General features: G+C 36.2%; 1 protein-coding gene across 1 annotated transcript in view; it reads left to right on the forward strand.

Moving 5' to 3' along the window:
• The window catches only part of LOC135698366 (guanylate cyclase 32E), a 137,764-nt gene that overhangs the window by 83,011 nt on the left and 38,809 nt on the right, over positions 1–15,944 (forward strand). The window contains exon 2 of the mRNA XM_065218295.1: positions 281–1,092. Coding sequence (XP_065074367.1) covers positions 801–1,092 — 292 coding nt within the window. The 5' untranslated portion in view covers positions 281–800. The remainder of the gene's footprint in view (positions 1–280; positions 1,093–15,944) is intronic.

The following is a 15,944-nucleotide window of genomic DNA, read 5'->3' on the forward strand; positions in this document are numbered from 1 at the left end:
ACAATACTGTTTCGCGTGGGTTTCTGCTCAAGCGAGATCGGCTCCCATATGCATCGTGTTTGTGAATGTTATTGTCTATCGCTTCACGCTTGATGTATAAGAATATTATTTGCGAAGTGAAAGACAAAATAGTTAAATTTCTGTGTTGTTACATCCAGCGTATTAAATGATTTAAAAAGCTTTTCTCATTTTCACATTGTTGCTCCCCAATCTACATGTGTTCGATCCCAATTGCTTCATAATTAATGCAAACAAATTCTCCCGTTCTCTCTTGTTTCAGGTGTTTCACTTATCGATCTGGTTTGTTGAGTCAACAGGCCGTAAGTCAGCGCATTGAGCTGGAATTGATACAGTTCAACTGGCCTGGAGGCCATCGCAGTGTTGTTGTTGTTGTACGCATGTGTATGTTGGCAGTGCAATGAGTGTCGCGAAATTAATTAAAGTTATATCAAATCGAATAAAATTAATTACGTGCGAAGAAAAATGTTTCATGGAAATTGTGCCAGCAGCAACAGGTGCAACAGAGTCGATATCAATTAAAGCCACATTAAATCGCAGCGTGGCTGGTTGAAGAGAGTGCAGGGAATAAAACGGATGTGAATACTGTTTGATTCTGGTGGCAAAAAGAGGCCGCGGATATGAAATACACGAAAAATGTGTGGTTGCTTTAAAATGTTAAAACGAGTGCATGGTTCTGGTGGTGAATGTGTTCGTAGTAAAATTTGTCTAGTGGCATTGCTTTGGAAGATTAAACCTCGCCGTGGTTGGCTGTGTGATAAGACGTAATAATTGAGAATAGCATGAAGCTGGAAAGCACTGCGTCGATAGCAGCTGAGGAAGCTAGTGATGAAGCAGAAGAGTGGAATCCGAAGCAGTACTATCGTGCGACCGGCAGCGACACTTGGCGACACTGCAGTAATCATAAGTGTAAACGATATCATGCTCCCGGTGCTAGGTGTGAATTGATGTTTGTGGCAATTGTTGTGATAATTTTAACCAGTTTCACCGTGATGATTGGCGGCGATGTATTTACTGTTGGGTACCTCACCGGATCACAGCGGCGGTCAGGAGACCGAGAGTACGCGAGACCTGGTGAGTTTGGTTGATTGACGATAGATGTTTAATATATTTATTAACACGAACTTTTCTATGTGTTTTGCTATTTTAACATACCGGTTAGATATGAATACTATATTATTAATAGTGTAGTTTTCAAATTCAACCAGGATGTGACAACAGGAAGATCACGCCATTTATATAATTATTAGCTCTTTGAGTTTTAAAACACTCTTTGTTAACACCAAGGCAATCTGTTTTATTATTTTTTTACGTTCACTCAAGGGAATTCTAAAACATGTTGAATAGTAGTTATATCAAGTGCCTAGGATAACATTGGCTATATCTAGACATGTTCCGGGTGACCCGTGTAAGAGGCCAGATTTTAACTTGAGACAGAACACATCAGAATTCAGCATCAAGATCATTGGTGACCACATTAAGTATCCAAGATCACATTTGCTTCATCGATTCATGCTCCGGGTGCCCTCTGAGAAGAGGCCAATTTCTAACTTAGTCCAAACCCATTATGCTATACATTAAATAGCATGAAAGTTCAAAAACAAGCACAATAACAGTGATATCGAGTGCCCAAGACTGCATTGCTCACACTCGAACATACAGGATCAAGATCACTGGTGTGTACATTGTGTGGCCATGAACTTATTTCCCACCCCTGAATATTTCCCGGGTATTCCTAGGGAGGTGGAATGTTTCTAATTTGGGACATAAACCATGATGCGACACGTCAAATAACATGAGAATAGTAAATTAAGCTCATTGGCGATCATATCGAGTTCCCTGGTCCACATTAGACACACCCATATATATTGATGAAACCTTCGGGGGCTAGATTCTACTCATCACAAAAAACTGATTTACCCAGATTTTGACAAACCCTTACTACACATAAAATCGGTACCATCTACCAAGTCTCTGGATAGTATCAGAATAGCGTGTGGGAAAAGTGAATCCTCCTCAATTTAGACTTTTTTTTAACTCTTTATTTGTTCCAAATTCAAAATAAATTACATTTCATTTGAACCTAGGTGCTCCAGTTACTACAGTAACTTACCAGCCTTAATTGTTATGATATAGATCTAAGTATTTTTACATTGTTCCTGTCTTGGAAATTCAGTATTTTAAACAGGTTTTTTTTAAACCTGCATGTCAGTATAACAATTGATATTTTAAAACTAAAAACTAAAACTAAAGCTTATCTAAGTATAAAGGGAATTAATCGTTGCAATTGAGGATTGCAACGATTTTTGCCTGAAATTATTAATTATTTTGTTGGACATTTGTTCTAAAGTCTCAACATTCGAAATTCTATGTACTTCGGTAGTACTATACCAGGGAGGCAACTTCAAAATCATTTTCTGAACTTTGTTCTGAATCCTTTGAAGTGCTTTTTTCCTGGTAGTGCAACAACAAGACCATATTGGCACAGCGTAAAGCATGGCCGGTCTAAAAACCTGTTTAAATATTAGAAGTTTATTCGTTAGGCAAAGTTTGGATTTCCTGTTTATAAGAGGATACAAACATTTTATATATTTGTTACATTTAGCTTGAATGCCCTCAATGTGATCTTTAAAAGTTAATTTATGGTCAAGTATTAATCCAAGATATTTCACTTGGTTTGACCAGGAAATTGGAACTCCGTTCATAGTGACTATGTGACTACTACTAGGTTTCAAAAAGGAAGCTCTAGGCTTATGTGGAAATATTATAAGTTGAGTTTTGGAAGCGTTGGCTGAAATCCTCCATTTTTGTAAATAAAAGATAAAATATCTAAACTTTTCTGCAGTCTGTTGAAAATAACATGAAGACTTCTTCCTTTAGCGGAAATGCCTGTGTCATCAGCGAACAAAGATTTGTGGCAACCCTGAGGCAAATCAGGGAGGTCCGAAGTGAAAATGTTATACAATATAGGCCCAAGAATGCTACCCTGAGGAACTCCTGCACTAACAGGTAGTCGATTGGATTTGGAATTGGTAATTTACCTGCAGAGTTCTGTCAGTTAAATAATTCTGAACTAATTTCATAATGTAAAGTGGAAAATTAAACTTTTTCAATTAAACAATCAAACCTTCATGCCAAACACTGTCGAATGCTTTTTCTATGTCTAGAAGAGCAACTCCAGTTGAGTGGCCTTCAGATTTGTTTGAACGAATTAAATTGGTAACTCTTAAGAGTTGATGAGTAGTTGAATGCCCAGGGCGAAATCCAAACTGCTCATCTGCAAAAATTGAGTTCGTATTGATGTGAAGCATCATTCTATCTAAAATTATCTTTTCAAAAAGTTTACTTATTGAAGAAAGCAAACTTATTGGATTTTTATCCGGCTTCAAAATTGTAACAACTTTTGCATTTTTCCATTTATCAGGAAAGTATGCCAAATGGAAACATCTGTTAAATAATTTTACCAAGAAAGACAAGGTACTCTCTGGGAGTTTTTTGATGAGGATATAGAAAATTCCATCATCACCTGGAGCTTTCATATTTTGAAACTTTTTAGTTATAGACCTTACTTCGTCCAAATCAGTCCCCCAGGAATCATCAAAAATATTTTCCCGAGAGAAAATATTCAGAAAATCCCGAGCAACCTGATTCTCAATAGGACTAGTAAGACCAAAACTGAAATTATGGGAACTCTCGAATTGCTTAGCAAGTTTCTGAGCTTTTTCCAAATTTGTGATCAAAATTATACCACCTTCTTTAAGCGCTGGAATAGGCTTTTGAGGTTTTTTTTTCAAATTTTTTGTGAGTTTCCAAAAGGGTTTGGAACTCGGGTCTAATTTAGAAAGATTATTTTCAAAAGTTTTGTTCCTCAGGGCAGAGAATCGCTTTTTAATTTGTTTTTGCAAATCCCGCCAGATAATGTTCATGGCAGGATCGCGTGTTCTTTGATATTGTCTCCAACGGACATTTTTAAGACGGATCAATAGCTGAAGATCGTCGTCTATTATAATTGAATCGAATTTAATCTCGCATTTTGGTACTGAGGCAGCTCTTGCTTCAACTATAGAAGTAGTCAGAGATTCAAGAGCATAATTAATTTCATCTTTGGTTTGCAAAGGAATGTTTGGATCGAAGTTATATTCCATAAATGTTCGATATTGCTCCCAATCAGCTCTATGGTAATTGAAAATAGAGCTGTTGGGATTACAAATTATTTCTTGGGATATTTCAAAAGTTACTGGAAGGTGATCAGAACCGAAGTCAGCATGGGTAACCAATTGGTTAGAAAGTTGACATGAATCAGTTAAGACCAAATCAATAGTTGAGGGATTTCTTGCAGAAGAAAAGCATGTTGGACTGTTTGGATATTGAATAGTGCAATAACCTGCAGAACAATCATCAAACAGAATATTAACATTGGAATTGCTTTGAGCATTATTCCATGAGCGGTGTTTTGCATTAAAATCACCAATAATGAAGAATTTAGACCTATGACGGGTAAGTTTCTGGAGGTCACCCTTGAGAAAATTCTTTTGCTGGCCTACGCATTGGAATGGCAAATAGGCAGCTATAAACGTAAGTTGTCCAAATTTTGTTTCAACAGAAACTCCCAAAGTTTCAAAAACTTTGGTTTCAAATGAAGAAAGTATTTTATGTTTGATTCGTCTATGAATAATGATGGCAACACCACCCAAGACGATCATTTATAAAAATTAAATAATTTGAGTCCTTCTTAACCTTATGGCCAGGTTTAAGGAACGTTTCAGTTATAACGCTAATATGCACGTTATGAACTCTCAAAAAGTTAAATAGCTCGTCTTCGTTATCTTTAAGAGATCGAGCATTCCAATTTAAAATATTTAAAGCTTTAAAATCCATTACTGAATTGTAAAGTCATGACAATATTATTAGCAAATTTGACTCCAGTTTGAATAGCATCAAACATGGAGTTAGATTTAAGCATATCAGAAATCATGTCAATTAATGAATTCTGTAAAAATTACATCTTAGGGGCAGTAATGCTTCCTAAGTCAAAATTGTCAAAATTTCAGTTAGAACGTTGGTTAGTATTTTGATTTCTACCCGTTGCAATAGCAGCATAGGTAGCTCCATTAACTCGCTGAACATTGTTAGCAGCGAGGGGAGTAGGTACAGATGAAACATTTGAAGCAGGGGTGATATTTGTACCTACGGGTACGAATGTAGAATTTATTCCTCGCTGACCGTTGTTAACAGCAGAGGAATTTGTACCTGGTCGGAAACGTGGAGCGTTTCCTACCTGACGGTTAGAACGAGATTGTAGGATCGCTTTGCGAGTCTTACATTCCCAAAAATTGGATTTGTGGTTTTCACCACAATTTGAACATTTAAATTTCTTAGGATCTTCCTTCACAGGACAGTCGTCCTTTGCGTGAGAGGAATCACCACAATTCATGCATTTAGCTGGCATGTATCAATTTTTAGTTCCGTGACCCCATCCCTGGCACTTACGGCACAGAGTGAGGTTTTGGAAATTTCCTCCAGTCTTCCTGAAGTGTTCCCACTTCACTCGGACATGGAGCATAAGGCTAGCTTTTTCTAAGGCCTTAAGGTTGTTTAGTTCACTAGACTTGAAGTGAACTAAATAAAAATCATTAGAAATCCCGTTGCGCGAATCGCCAGGACGGGATTTCATTTTCATTTTGATTACTTGGAGTGGCACAACTCCAAGTAATTTTGCCAGTTCATCTTTGATCTGATCCAGGGATTCACCACTGGGCAGTCCTTTCATGACAACCTTGAACAAACGTTCAGTTTTGGTGTCGTAAGTAAAAAAATTGTGCTTCTTCTCAGTAAGATACTTGAGAAGACATTTAAATCCGTCCAAGGTTTCAGCCAATACACGGCATTCACCCCGACGTCCAATTTGTAGTGAAAACTTAACTTTCACGAAATTCAAAAGTTCCATGCGAAGAGCATGGAAATCGGAAGTGGTTATCACAATAGGGGGAATCTTTTCCTTCTTGGCATTAAGCCGGGAAAGTTTACTAGAATTTTTCTTGGATGATGTATCATTCTCATCATCCGTGAGCAAATCAAATTGATTACTCAAATTAATTTCATCAGAAGGAGGTCAAGAGTTTGCCCCTTTCTTTTGCGTTTAGGCGCCATGGCGACAGTAAATTTTTATCCAAATCGACTTCCAAGCAGATTACTATAAGAATCTGAAGGGTCGAAGAGGAATTTTCCAAATCGGTATCCAAGAAGGATTACGTCGGGTAGGGTCCAAACAAGGATCGAAGAGGAATAAGAGTTGAACAAGGCAGAAAACTTTTACAGGTTGAGCACTGAAAAGTGCTTTTTAAATTTGTTGTAGCTTTAGGTAGTAGTAACACTTCGTTAAGCAAAAAGCAAATAGATCCGCACGGCAAGAGAGCACGATGCGGACTGTTCTCAATTTAGACTTGTTTTTATGAGCCGTGTACTGTCAACATCTGTCAATTTCTCTGTTAACTAAACATCTAAACTAAAGTCGGGAACGCGCAAAAATTGGACAACTTCAAATTGGTGTATTTGTGTTAAAAATGCATAAAAAACCTGAAATGCTGCATTTGGAAGTTGAGTGTATATACAATGGTTGCTATGATGAGTTTTCACCGTTTGCTCTCCAGTTTTCAAAATGACGTCCAAGTAAGAGGAGCAGCGTGTTGGCAAAATTGCTGGATGTGGCCAAATCGACCGTAACAAACGTTTTAAAAGTGTTCGGGGAGCGTCTGTCGACCACCAGGAAGCCTGGAAGCGGCGGCAATCGTAATCCGGACGTGGCAGCGACGACGAAGAAGGTGGCGGTGAAATATAAGCGGAATCCTAACCTCTCCATCCGGGACGTCGCTGGCAAGCTCAATCTCTCCCATACTACGGTGCAGCAGGCCAAGAAACGAGCCGGGTTGTCGACATTTAAGAAGGTGAAGGTTTGAACCGTGATTACAAATAAAACACGTCGGATAGCTGTATACGAATCTGCTCACAAAGTTCGAGTGTGTCGTCATGGACGACGATACTTTTGTGAAGGCGGATTTCAAGCAGCTTGCGGGACAGGAGTTTCATACCGCATCAGGAAAAGGTGGCTGAAATTTTCAAAACCATGAAACTATCGAAGTTCCCGAAAAAAATATCTCGTCCATATGTACGTGTGGTCTAAAAAGCGGCATTTTCATTACTACGAGAACCATCAATCAAGAGATCTACGTCCAGGAGTGCCTGGAAAAGCGGCTGCTACCATTCCTAAAGCAACATAATAGACTTGTGCTGTTCTGGCCGGGCTTGGCGAGCTGCCACTATCAGAAAAAGGCAATCGAGTGGTACGATGCGAAAAACGTGGTTGTGGTACCCAATTTGAATTTTGACTGAAAGAAACGATTTTTTGTCGACCAATTTTTGTGCGTTCCATTCTTTATCTGGATCGTTTTATTTACAGATTAATGATTTCTAGATGTTCCAGTATGGAGGTGTGTTAATAGCAGTTAGTGTGGAGTATGAATCTGAACAAATTTCATCTTGCAAAAACAAGGAGTTTGACCATGTATGGGTCAAATAATTATTGGTGATCGTGTTCATATTTTCGCTGTTGTGTATTGTCCACCAGAACATGCTAAAAAAGAAGCATTTGAAAAATTTTTTTGTCTTGCTAGCAGTATTATGTCGGAATTCGAGGCTGAAGCAAACGTTCACATATACGGAGATTTTAATCAACGGGCAGCTAATTTTATTGTAGATGACGAAAATGAATCCATTTTGATTCCGATTATGGAGGAAAATGAAACAGATTGGATTGAATCAAGTAAATCATATAAAAAATCAAAATAATTTCTATTTAGATTTGCTATTTACTACCATGACTGAAGATTTTTGCGTATCAGAGTCATCTTCTCCTCTTTGGAAAAATGAAGTGTTCCACACTGCCATTGAATACTCCATAATGATACTTAAAAAAACCGCAATGGTGGATAATAATTTGTCAGATCCCTATTTCGATTTCAGTAAGGCAGACTTTGGAGCTATCAAAAATAAATTGAACAGTATAGATTGGCAACTTGTAATCCGTAGTCATGATGCAGAACATGCAGTTGAAGTATTCTATCAGATTATTTATTCTATATTCTAGAACAGACAGTGTCCATGAAGCAAAAGAAAAAAGTCAATGCAAAAACACCAATATGGTACAATAGACAGATAATAAATCTTAGAAACAGAAAGCAGAAAGCTCATAAAGCGTACAAGAGAAACAAAAATGATGAAAATTTTACCTTTTATCTTACTATTTGTGACCAACTTAATTTAGAAATTGAAAATGCATATGAAGAGCGCAATAGAAAGATTGAAACTAACATTAAGTCAGACCCAAAATCCTTTTTTAACTATGTTAAAGAAAAGCAAAAATCCAAGAGCTTTCCATCAAAAATGCAATTAGACAGTAGGTTGGGCAATACTCCTAGTCAGATTAGTAACTTATTTGCTGACTTCTTTCAGGACGTTTATACAATTCATGATGAGAATGAGCGAGCTTATCAATATTTTTCGTATCTCCCCGAGCCAATGAAGAACATCGCAGTGGATAATTTAACTCTCAAGGAAATTATACGTGGTATTGAAACCTTGGATGCTTCAAAAGGTGCTGGACCGGATGGTTTACCACCTATTTTTTTAAAGTCACTTTCGAAGGAGCTAGCAAAGCATTTGTTCTGACTGTTTAATTTATCCTTGGAGTCGAGTGTACTTCCTCCGATTTGGAAGGAATCATTTTTAATTCCAATTTTTAAAAGTGGTAAAAAGTCTGATATAAAAAATTACCGTGGAGTTGCTATATTATCAAGCATTCCAAAATTATTCGAATCCATCATTAATGACAATGTATTTTTACAAATTAGGGCGGTAATTACTAGCAAACAGCACGGATTTGTTAAAGCTACCAACTTAATACATTTTGTGTCATATTGTTTAAACTCATTGGATAAAGGCAATTATGTAGAAACGCTATACACTGATTTTAGTAAAGCATTTGACAGAGTTGATATACCACTCTTGCTTTTTAAGCTTTCCAAATAAGGCTTCAATCCTAGGCTACTGAAATGGATCGAGTCGTACTTATCAAGGCGGACGCAAAATGTAAGATTTGAAGGAAATCTGTCCACCATAGTTAATGTAACATCCGGTGTGCCACAAGGTTCACATCTTGGTCCATTACTGTTTATTTTATTTGTCAACGATATAGAACATATTTTTAAATTTCTTCATGTTTCTATATATGCTCCGGAGATATGCATGGAGATATCTAAAAAGCACCTGATCTTCAAATATTTCAACATGAAATTGACGTTTTTTACACATGCTGTAAGAAAAATTTGTTAGAACTAAATGTTAATTAATGCAATTCTATATCGTTCACAAGAAAGCACGCTGTAATACACAACACAATTACTCTTGGCCAGAAAAAAATCCAAAGATCCTATCAAGTAAGAGACTTAGGTAAACTTTTGTTGATCACTACAATAACATTATCTACAAAGCAAGCAACATGCTTGGGTTCATTAAAAGATTTAGTTTGCACTTCAATGATCCCTACACAATCAAAACACTTTACGTAACATATGTGAGGCCTCTTCTCGAATATTGTAGCATAGTTTGGGCTCCATATCATGATACACATGTAAACAGCATTGAATCAGTTCAAAAGCAGTTCTTGTTGTTTGCTCTAAGAAAGTTGGGTTGGACGAGTTTTCCACTTCCATCTTATGAATCGCGTTGTATGCTAATTAATTTAGATGAGCTCAAAAAGCGAAGAGAGTTCGCAATGATTGCTTTTATAAACGATGTGATTTCGCAAAGAGTTAACAGCCCAGAGATTTTGGAAAATATCAATTTGTATGCTCCCACTCGCTCACTGCGGAATAGAAATTTGTTTAGCATCAACAATTAAAGAACAGACTATGCCAAAAACAGCCCATAGTGGTAAGCGTGATTACCTCTCACCCCAGCAGGCCTGGGTTTAATCCCAGTCGGCGCCGCCGGGATGTTCTGAGGCATAACATCTCTGATCAAGCCTTCCTTCGGATGGGAAGTAAAGCCGTTGGTCCCCGGTTCATGAGTTGATGGGTCGATAGGTAGGGTGCAGGTGTGGCACGTCGGTAGCATTGGTGCTCAGCACGGAAAACAAGATCGACGGAAAAAAAACAAACCAAAGGAAAAAAAAAAAAAAAACAGCCCACTGAATAGAATGATGTCTTGCTATAATACATACTGTGAATATATTGACATAACAATGAATAAAAGTACGCTAAAAAAACTGTCTTCACGAGGTTAGCTAGGCATCAATAATAAAATATAAATGTTATGCAAGTACTTGAAGTAAAATTGTAAAACGGTCTACACTGATTGACGACAAATAAATAAATAAAGAAATAATGTTATTACGTTATTATGTTATTGAATCAACTATAGTCTGAACGTAGCATAATGTCATGGCGTCAGGGTAGGCATGTCAAACCCATTAGAAAGTTAATACAGTCTGCCACACCTTTTATTTTACTAAACTTATGGATTAATTACACGCTTAAATAATAATGCCACGAATGGATTTAGTAATCTTTCTCACCGGGAGAGGTTATTACTGTTGCGTCTTTTCAGAAACATATGGGAATTTGGGAAGTGAACCATATTGTTAATCTACACTATTTGCTTATATATTTAATAAATTATCTGATATTCCCTAAATGTGGACTTACAGTCAAAATTGAGCGTACAGATGCCCTTAAATTAAAAAAAAAAAACAGTTTTAAAAAAGCACAATTTAAAGAGATACGTTTCTGAATTTCGGGCTGCTGAATCATCATACATTTATCAATTATTGGTGCAATGTTGGGCTTATTTGGTTGTGTTTATTAAAAGTAAGATCTATTTGAGAAAAACGCCTTTTCCTTGAAAAACCATAATATCTTGAAGTATAATCTATTAAACTTTTTTAAATTTTGCTCACTTTTAGTTATAATAAAGATCATCATATTCCACTAATTTTACTAAAATTCGTCCACTAGATAGTTGAAAATCGAGCGTTTTACTAAAATAAAATAACTTCATACAGGTTTTTCCAATAAAGTCCAAAACTAAAGCGATAAATCAATAAACATCTTTTTAACCCCCAGCCAAGATTTAAAAAAAATATACCAATTCACGATGTTTCAAAAAATGTTCCACTAGGGTGTACGCTCAATTACGCTCAATACACTGTAGGTTTAGTAAGATTTTTGTGTTTTGAGCTACTCAAATTAGAAACTCTTGATCCATTTTTATAGGAAAGTAAACGAAAATCCCTAATAAAATTACCATAAACGAACGATGACTCAAATGATTGAACTGTTCCACAAATGGTTTGCATAATACCCCAAACACGTCGTTAAGCAAATTAACAATAAAATTTGTATTAGGGTTTCCAAATCTGCAATAATATTATCGGTTTACTTTTAACTTGTTTTTTCAGTTACAGTGCAAAGACTAACAAAAAGATATGTCAAAATTGTTGTAACGTCACGTAGAATATCTCAATAGTAATTGTAAAGACAATTGTTGGGCTCCATACGACGATATAGCACGAAATTTCAACGTTATTCTTGTAAACATGAATGCAAGTATGCATCATTTAGGTCATTTTAGGAAATGACAGGAGGCAGTTTGCCTGACAGAAGTGATGATATTGGTTTTGCTTCTTATAGTCGTTAGGTTACTGCCTCCTGTCAAATTTTATTCATGGTCTGAAAAAACAGCTGATTAGAAACGTCTCATAAATTGCTCTATTTTAATGAAATTCCCTACAATACCCCTTCGACTCATTTCGCTATAAAATAGCTATTTATGCAACAAGTTTCAAAAATAAGATTTTTTTTCACCACGAAGCTAGTTTATCCAATAAGGGTTTCCGAGTTGGATATTTACGAAGAGTGACAATACAACCTTTTACTATATAGTATTGGAAACATTTCGGAAAATTGGTTTACTTATCTGTAGTATTACAAAAAGAAAATCGATGAAGAGAAGCGACCTTCGCAGTTAGGTCTTATAACTCTGAACGCTAGATATACATAATTTAAGGGCTGTCCATGTACATTTTGAGTGGTTTTAGAGCCCCTTTCCCCCGTGTAGACAATCATACACACATATTTAAAAAAAAAAAACATGTATGAACTGTGGACATTCGACAAACTCCTCTCACGTGGTATATGGACAGCCCCTAATGTCTTTATTCTCACATAGAGCATGCTGTCATATACTTTTATAGATACCCTTTTCTTTTCCTATAGCCGAATCTATTCCGAGACGCTTCTGCACACCCTAAAAGAACATCGCACATTAACTGTGTCTCGCCCGAAATATGAATACAGCCAAAGAACCTGGATGAATTATGATGTACTATTCTGTTACAGTAAAAGATGGACCCCTTTATCAAGCATTATTATTCATCACACACTCTCACATGGCTTCCCATCTCATGCATGTCTCGGAGGAGCTTCGTTTCCCTTTGCTCACGTTTTCAAAATAATGTGTAAAACATGCTTCAGGGTATCTGCCTCGTGTCACCATCCTTCATTATTGATAGCTTTTGAACGTCTCAAGCATCCTGTTGCAAATTGAATACCACGCTATGTTGCTTTACAGTTTACAATCTTACTCCTGATCAATTTTCATCCTTCCAGACCTGTTCTTGCTCTGTCCAGCTCGTTCTAACACTTCTCTAATTAAACATCCCTTCCGGAGAAACAACTGCGGACAGTGAGATGAATGAGCCTGACTATTTTTAATGGTGTTTTTCTTCACAAATAAATGAAGAAAGCGGAAAACTGTGGCGTTGAGAGGCTATTTCAGGACACGGAAAGCGTTTGTTTGTACACCGTGTATTGTATACGGCATATAGGTCACCGGTATGCTGTTTATACCAATGAAGCACTATTGAGGTAGGTGCTGTTCGCCAGTGTTTTTTCTCCCGTCTCAGTCAGACTGCCTACCTTTCTTTTCGGTTTGCTTTTCGCAGACACTGACTGGGCTAGCTCTTCCGCAGAAGACAGATGAAGTTGATTAATTCATTAGCTCATCACTTAGAGTTAGTTAGGGCTCTATTTATCTTTTTTCAAGAAGACGACTGGCGTTAATTGTTTCAGTCACTTGCAGTTGGTGCCGAGAGTGCGGTATTGCTGAGTGGCAGTACTTTTGTACAGTATATGAAGATGGTGTTTTTCAGAGACATAATTATAACTTTAATAGTGATTGACTTAAATTGGAGAATTGTATAAGTTACTTATGTCGTTTCCATTTGATTCGTGAGTCTTTCAAATGAGTTGTTCGTGGAAGATTTCTGAGAGCACCACCATGCAAGGATTCTTTTGATTTGAAACTTCGGAAATCTTTCCATACATTGCATTAGCAGTGTTGCAATTTTTTTTAGAATTTTTGGTCATTGAGGATATAATAATCAAATATTTCGATTGGTCGGTTTTGTTGATCTTTCATTGAAAAAGTAATTAATAGGGTAAATTAGTTTTCATTTCAACATTTCAAAACTCTACGGACTCAAAATGTGATACTCGATAGGCTTTATCTCCTTGCGTTGTTTCAAAAATAGATTAACTTGATTTGCTTTCAACAGGGACCAGAACGACATTTTTGCAATGTTATAATTTACTTTTAGAATTTAATGCAAATCCGCCACTGAGGTCACAACCATATTAATAGAATAAAACAGCATTTAATTAAATTTGATGTTCGTGTTTCTACTACAATGTGCAGTTTTCATCAGTGACTAAAGACTTATCAAAATCTAATCCCCTAGGTAAAAATGTTAAGATCACAGGTATAAAAACGAAACTTTATAGAGAGGGTCTAGTATAAGAGAGGAGCGGACTCAAAATTTCAACAAAAAATATGTTTGAATCATTATTCGAATAATATATTTGCATTAATACTAAACATCTGCTAAGCCCTGAGTCAAAAATATATCCATTTGAATTTAACAATAATTTATCTGCGCGTATCTTAAAGTTTTTTGAACATTCTGAACATTTATTTGTTTATTTGTCTTCACGTTTCTCTCTCTCTTTAAGGCTGTTGTAGAAACTAACAGTTTATCATAATAAATGCCTCTCGTAGAAAAACATTCTTGATTTTTTGGAATATTATGCACGAAGGTCTATATCCTCAGCACAATCACTTTAATTTAATGCAGACATGGCAGTCCAGTCACTTTTATCCAATGGAGACGCATGGTAGTTTTGAGGCAAAATCATAAGATCTAATTCAAATATATATATCTCAAAAATGAAAGAAAACGCCTTCCTAAACTCATGAACTAAATTCATGAACTTTAAATAAAGGGTTTTAGTATCGGCACTGTGAAATCCATAAAAAAAACTATATTTTTTTTTGTTTTTGCATCAGTTTTATATTTGTAAATAGCCCTTTAAAAAAATCCATTTTCTGAAAAAAAACAGGTTGGAAATCGGATAAGTAGGGGAAATGACGGCTTCGGCATGCCAGACTATTTTCGGCAACCCAAATTGAAACACTATTTTCACTGGATTTTCTTACAAAAACACTTCGCTGGATGCATGCAAACGATTCTTTATGCTTTCAGCTTCAATTCGACTATATTTTTACCACTGAGAAAAAGCAATCTAGCAAGGTTTTCTTGAAATGAAACACACGCACTACAAATTGTAGCTGATTTCGAGTTGCCGATAATAGAACAGCAGATTTACATGCAGTTCAAATGGAACGGTTGCCGAAGAAAAACTGGTTGCCGACAATACTCGCTCTCACTAGAGAAGATTGGAGCTTTGTAAAAGCGTTTCAAAACAGTTTTTGACAATTCTTTCGACTGAAATTGTTAGAGCAGCTGGCAGCAAAAGATTGTAAACAAACCAATACTGCATATGTGTGCGTTCCATAGAGAAAAAGGCTATAGAAAGAAGGTCGCTGCTTAGGTTGCCGAGAATACGTAAATTCCCCTATTTAAAAAGGTTATGAATTTTTAAAGTTGGGTAAAAGTGTCGAGTTTTTGGGCCACCCTTACTCAGGAAGGTGCATCCTAACAATTAAATATAAAAATACGAGTCGATTTTTTTTCGATTAATAACAAATTTACTTAATTTGAAAAAATAGGAGCAAATTTTGTTCGGTAGTTCTTTTATTCATGGAATTGCGGATAAAGTACATAGTATACACACTTAGAAATAACTAATTTTACACGTGATGGAATCCATCTTTGACATAAAGGATGAGACGTAAACAAACATTTCATGTAAAATTAAGTGCTCCAAGACTGAAAAGTTCGAAAGTACGTTTGATTGAGCTGAATTTCGCGTCCATTATGACTCAATTTTATGTCAAAATTGACGCTCGTATATATCAGTCTCCGAGCACCTAAATTTACAAAAATTTAGTATGTAGTATGAAACGTATGATTGAATCGTTCACAAAAAAAAGAAGACAAACATGCTGTTTTCTGCTAGGTAGACCGAAAAATGGGTGCTTAGGCTAAAGTCACTCTCTATACTACTGAGAACCAAACCACACATGATGAGCAGGACGTATAGTATATAGTGATAAATTTAATACCAGTTCAAACGGTAAAAACCGGTAATTGACAACATTTATCATATATGGAAATGCCGCTCATAATAAAATATATATATATTATTCCTCCCATGGGAGTGGAACATTTCGCCGAATGGGAACTTTTCTCAGTAAATCTTGAAATCAGTCTCGAAAAAAGAAGGTTTGATTTTTTCATCCTGGAATGGTATTCAAATGTAATGCTATAACTTTGCCGAAGAATGTATACCTTAATTTATTCAAACAAAAAAGTTAGATTTTCGATTTTAATGATAATAGGAACCACCCTAGAA

The sequence above is a fragment of the Ochlerotatus camptorhynchus genome, unplaced genomic scaffold, assembly GCF_037179485.1.
Source record: "Ochlerotatus camptorhynchus isolate MF236.1 unplaced genomic scaffold, CSIRO-AGI_Acam_v1.1 ptg000085l, whole genome shotgun sequence".
NCBI classification, from domain to species: domain Eukaryota; kingdom Metazoa; phylum Arthropoda; class Insecta; order Diptera; family Culicidae; genus Ochlerotatus; species Ochlerotatus camptorhynchus.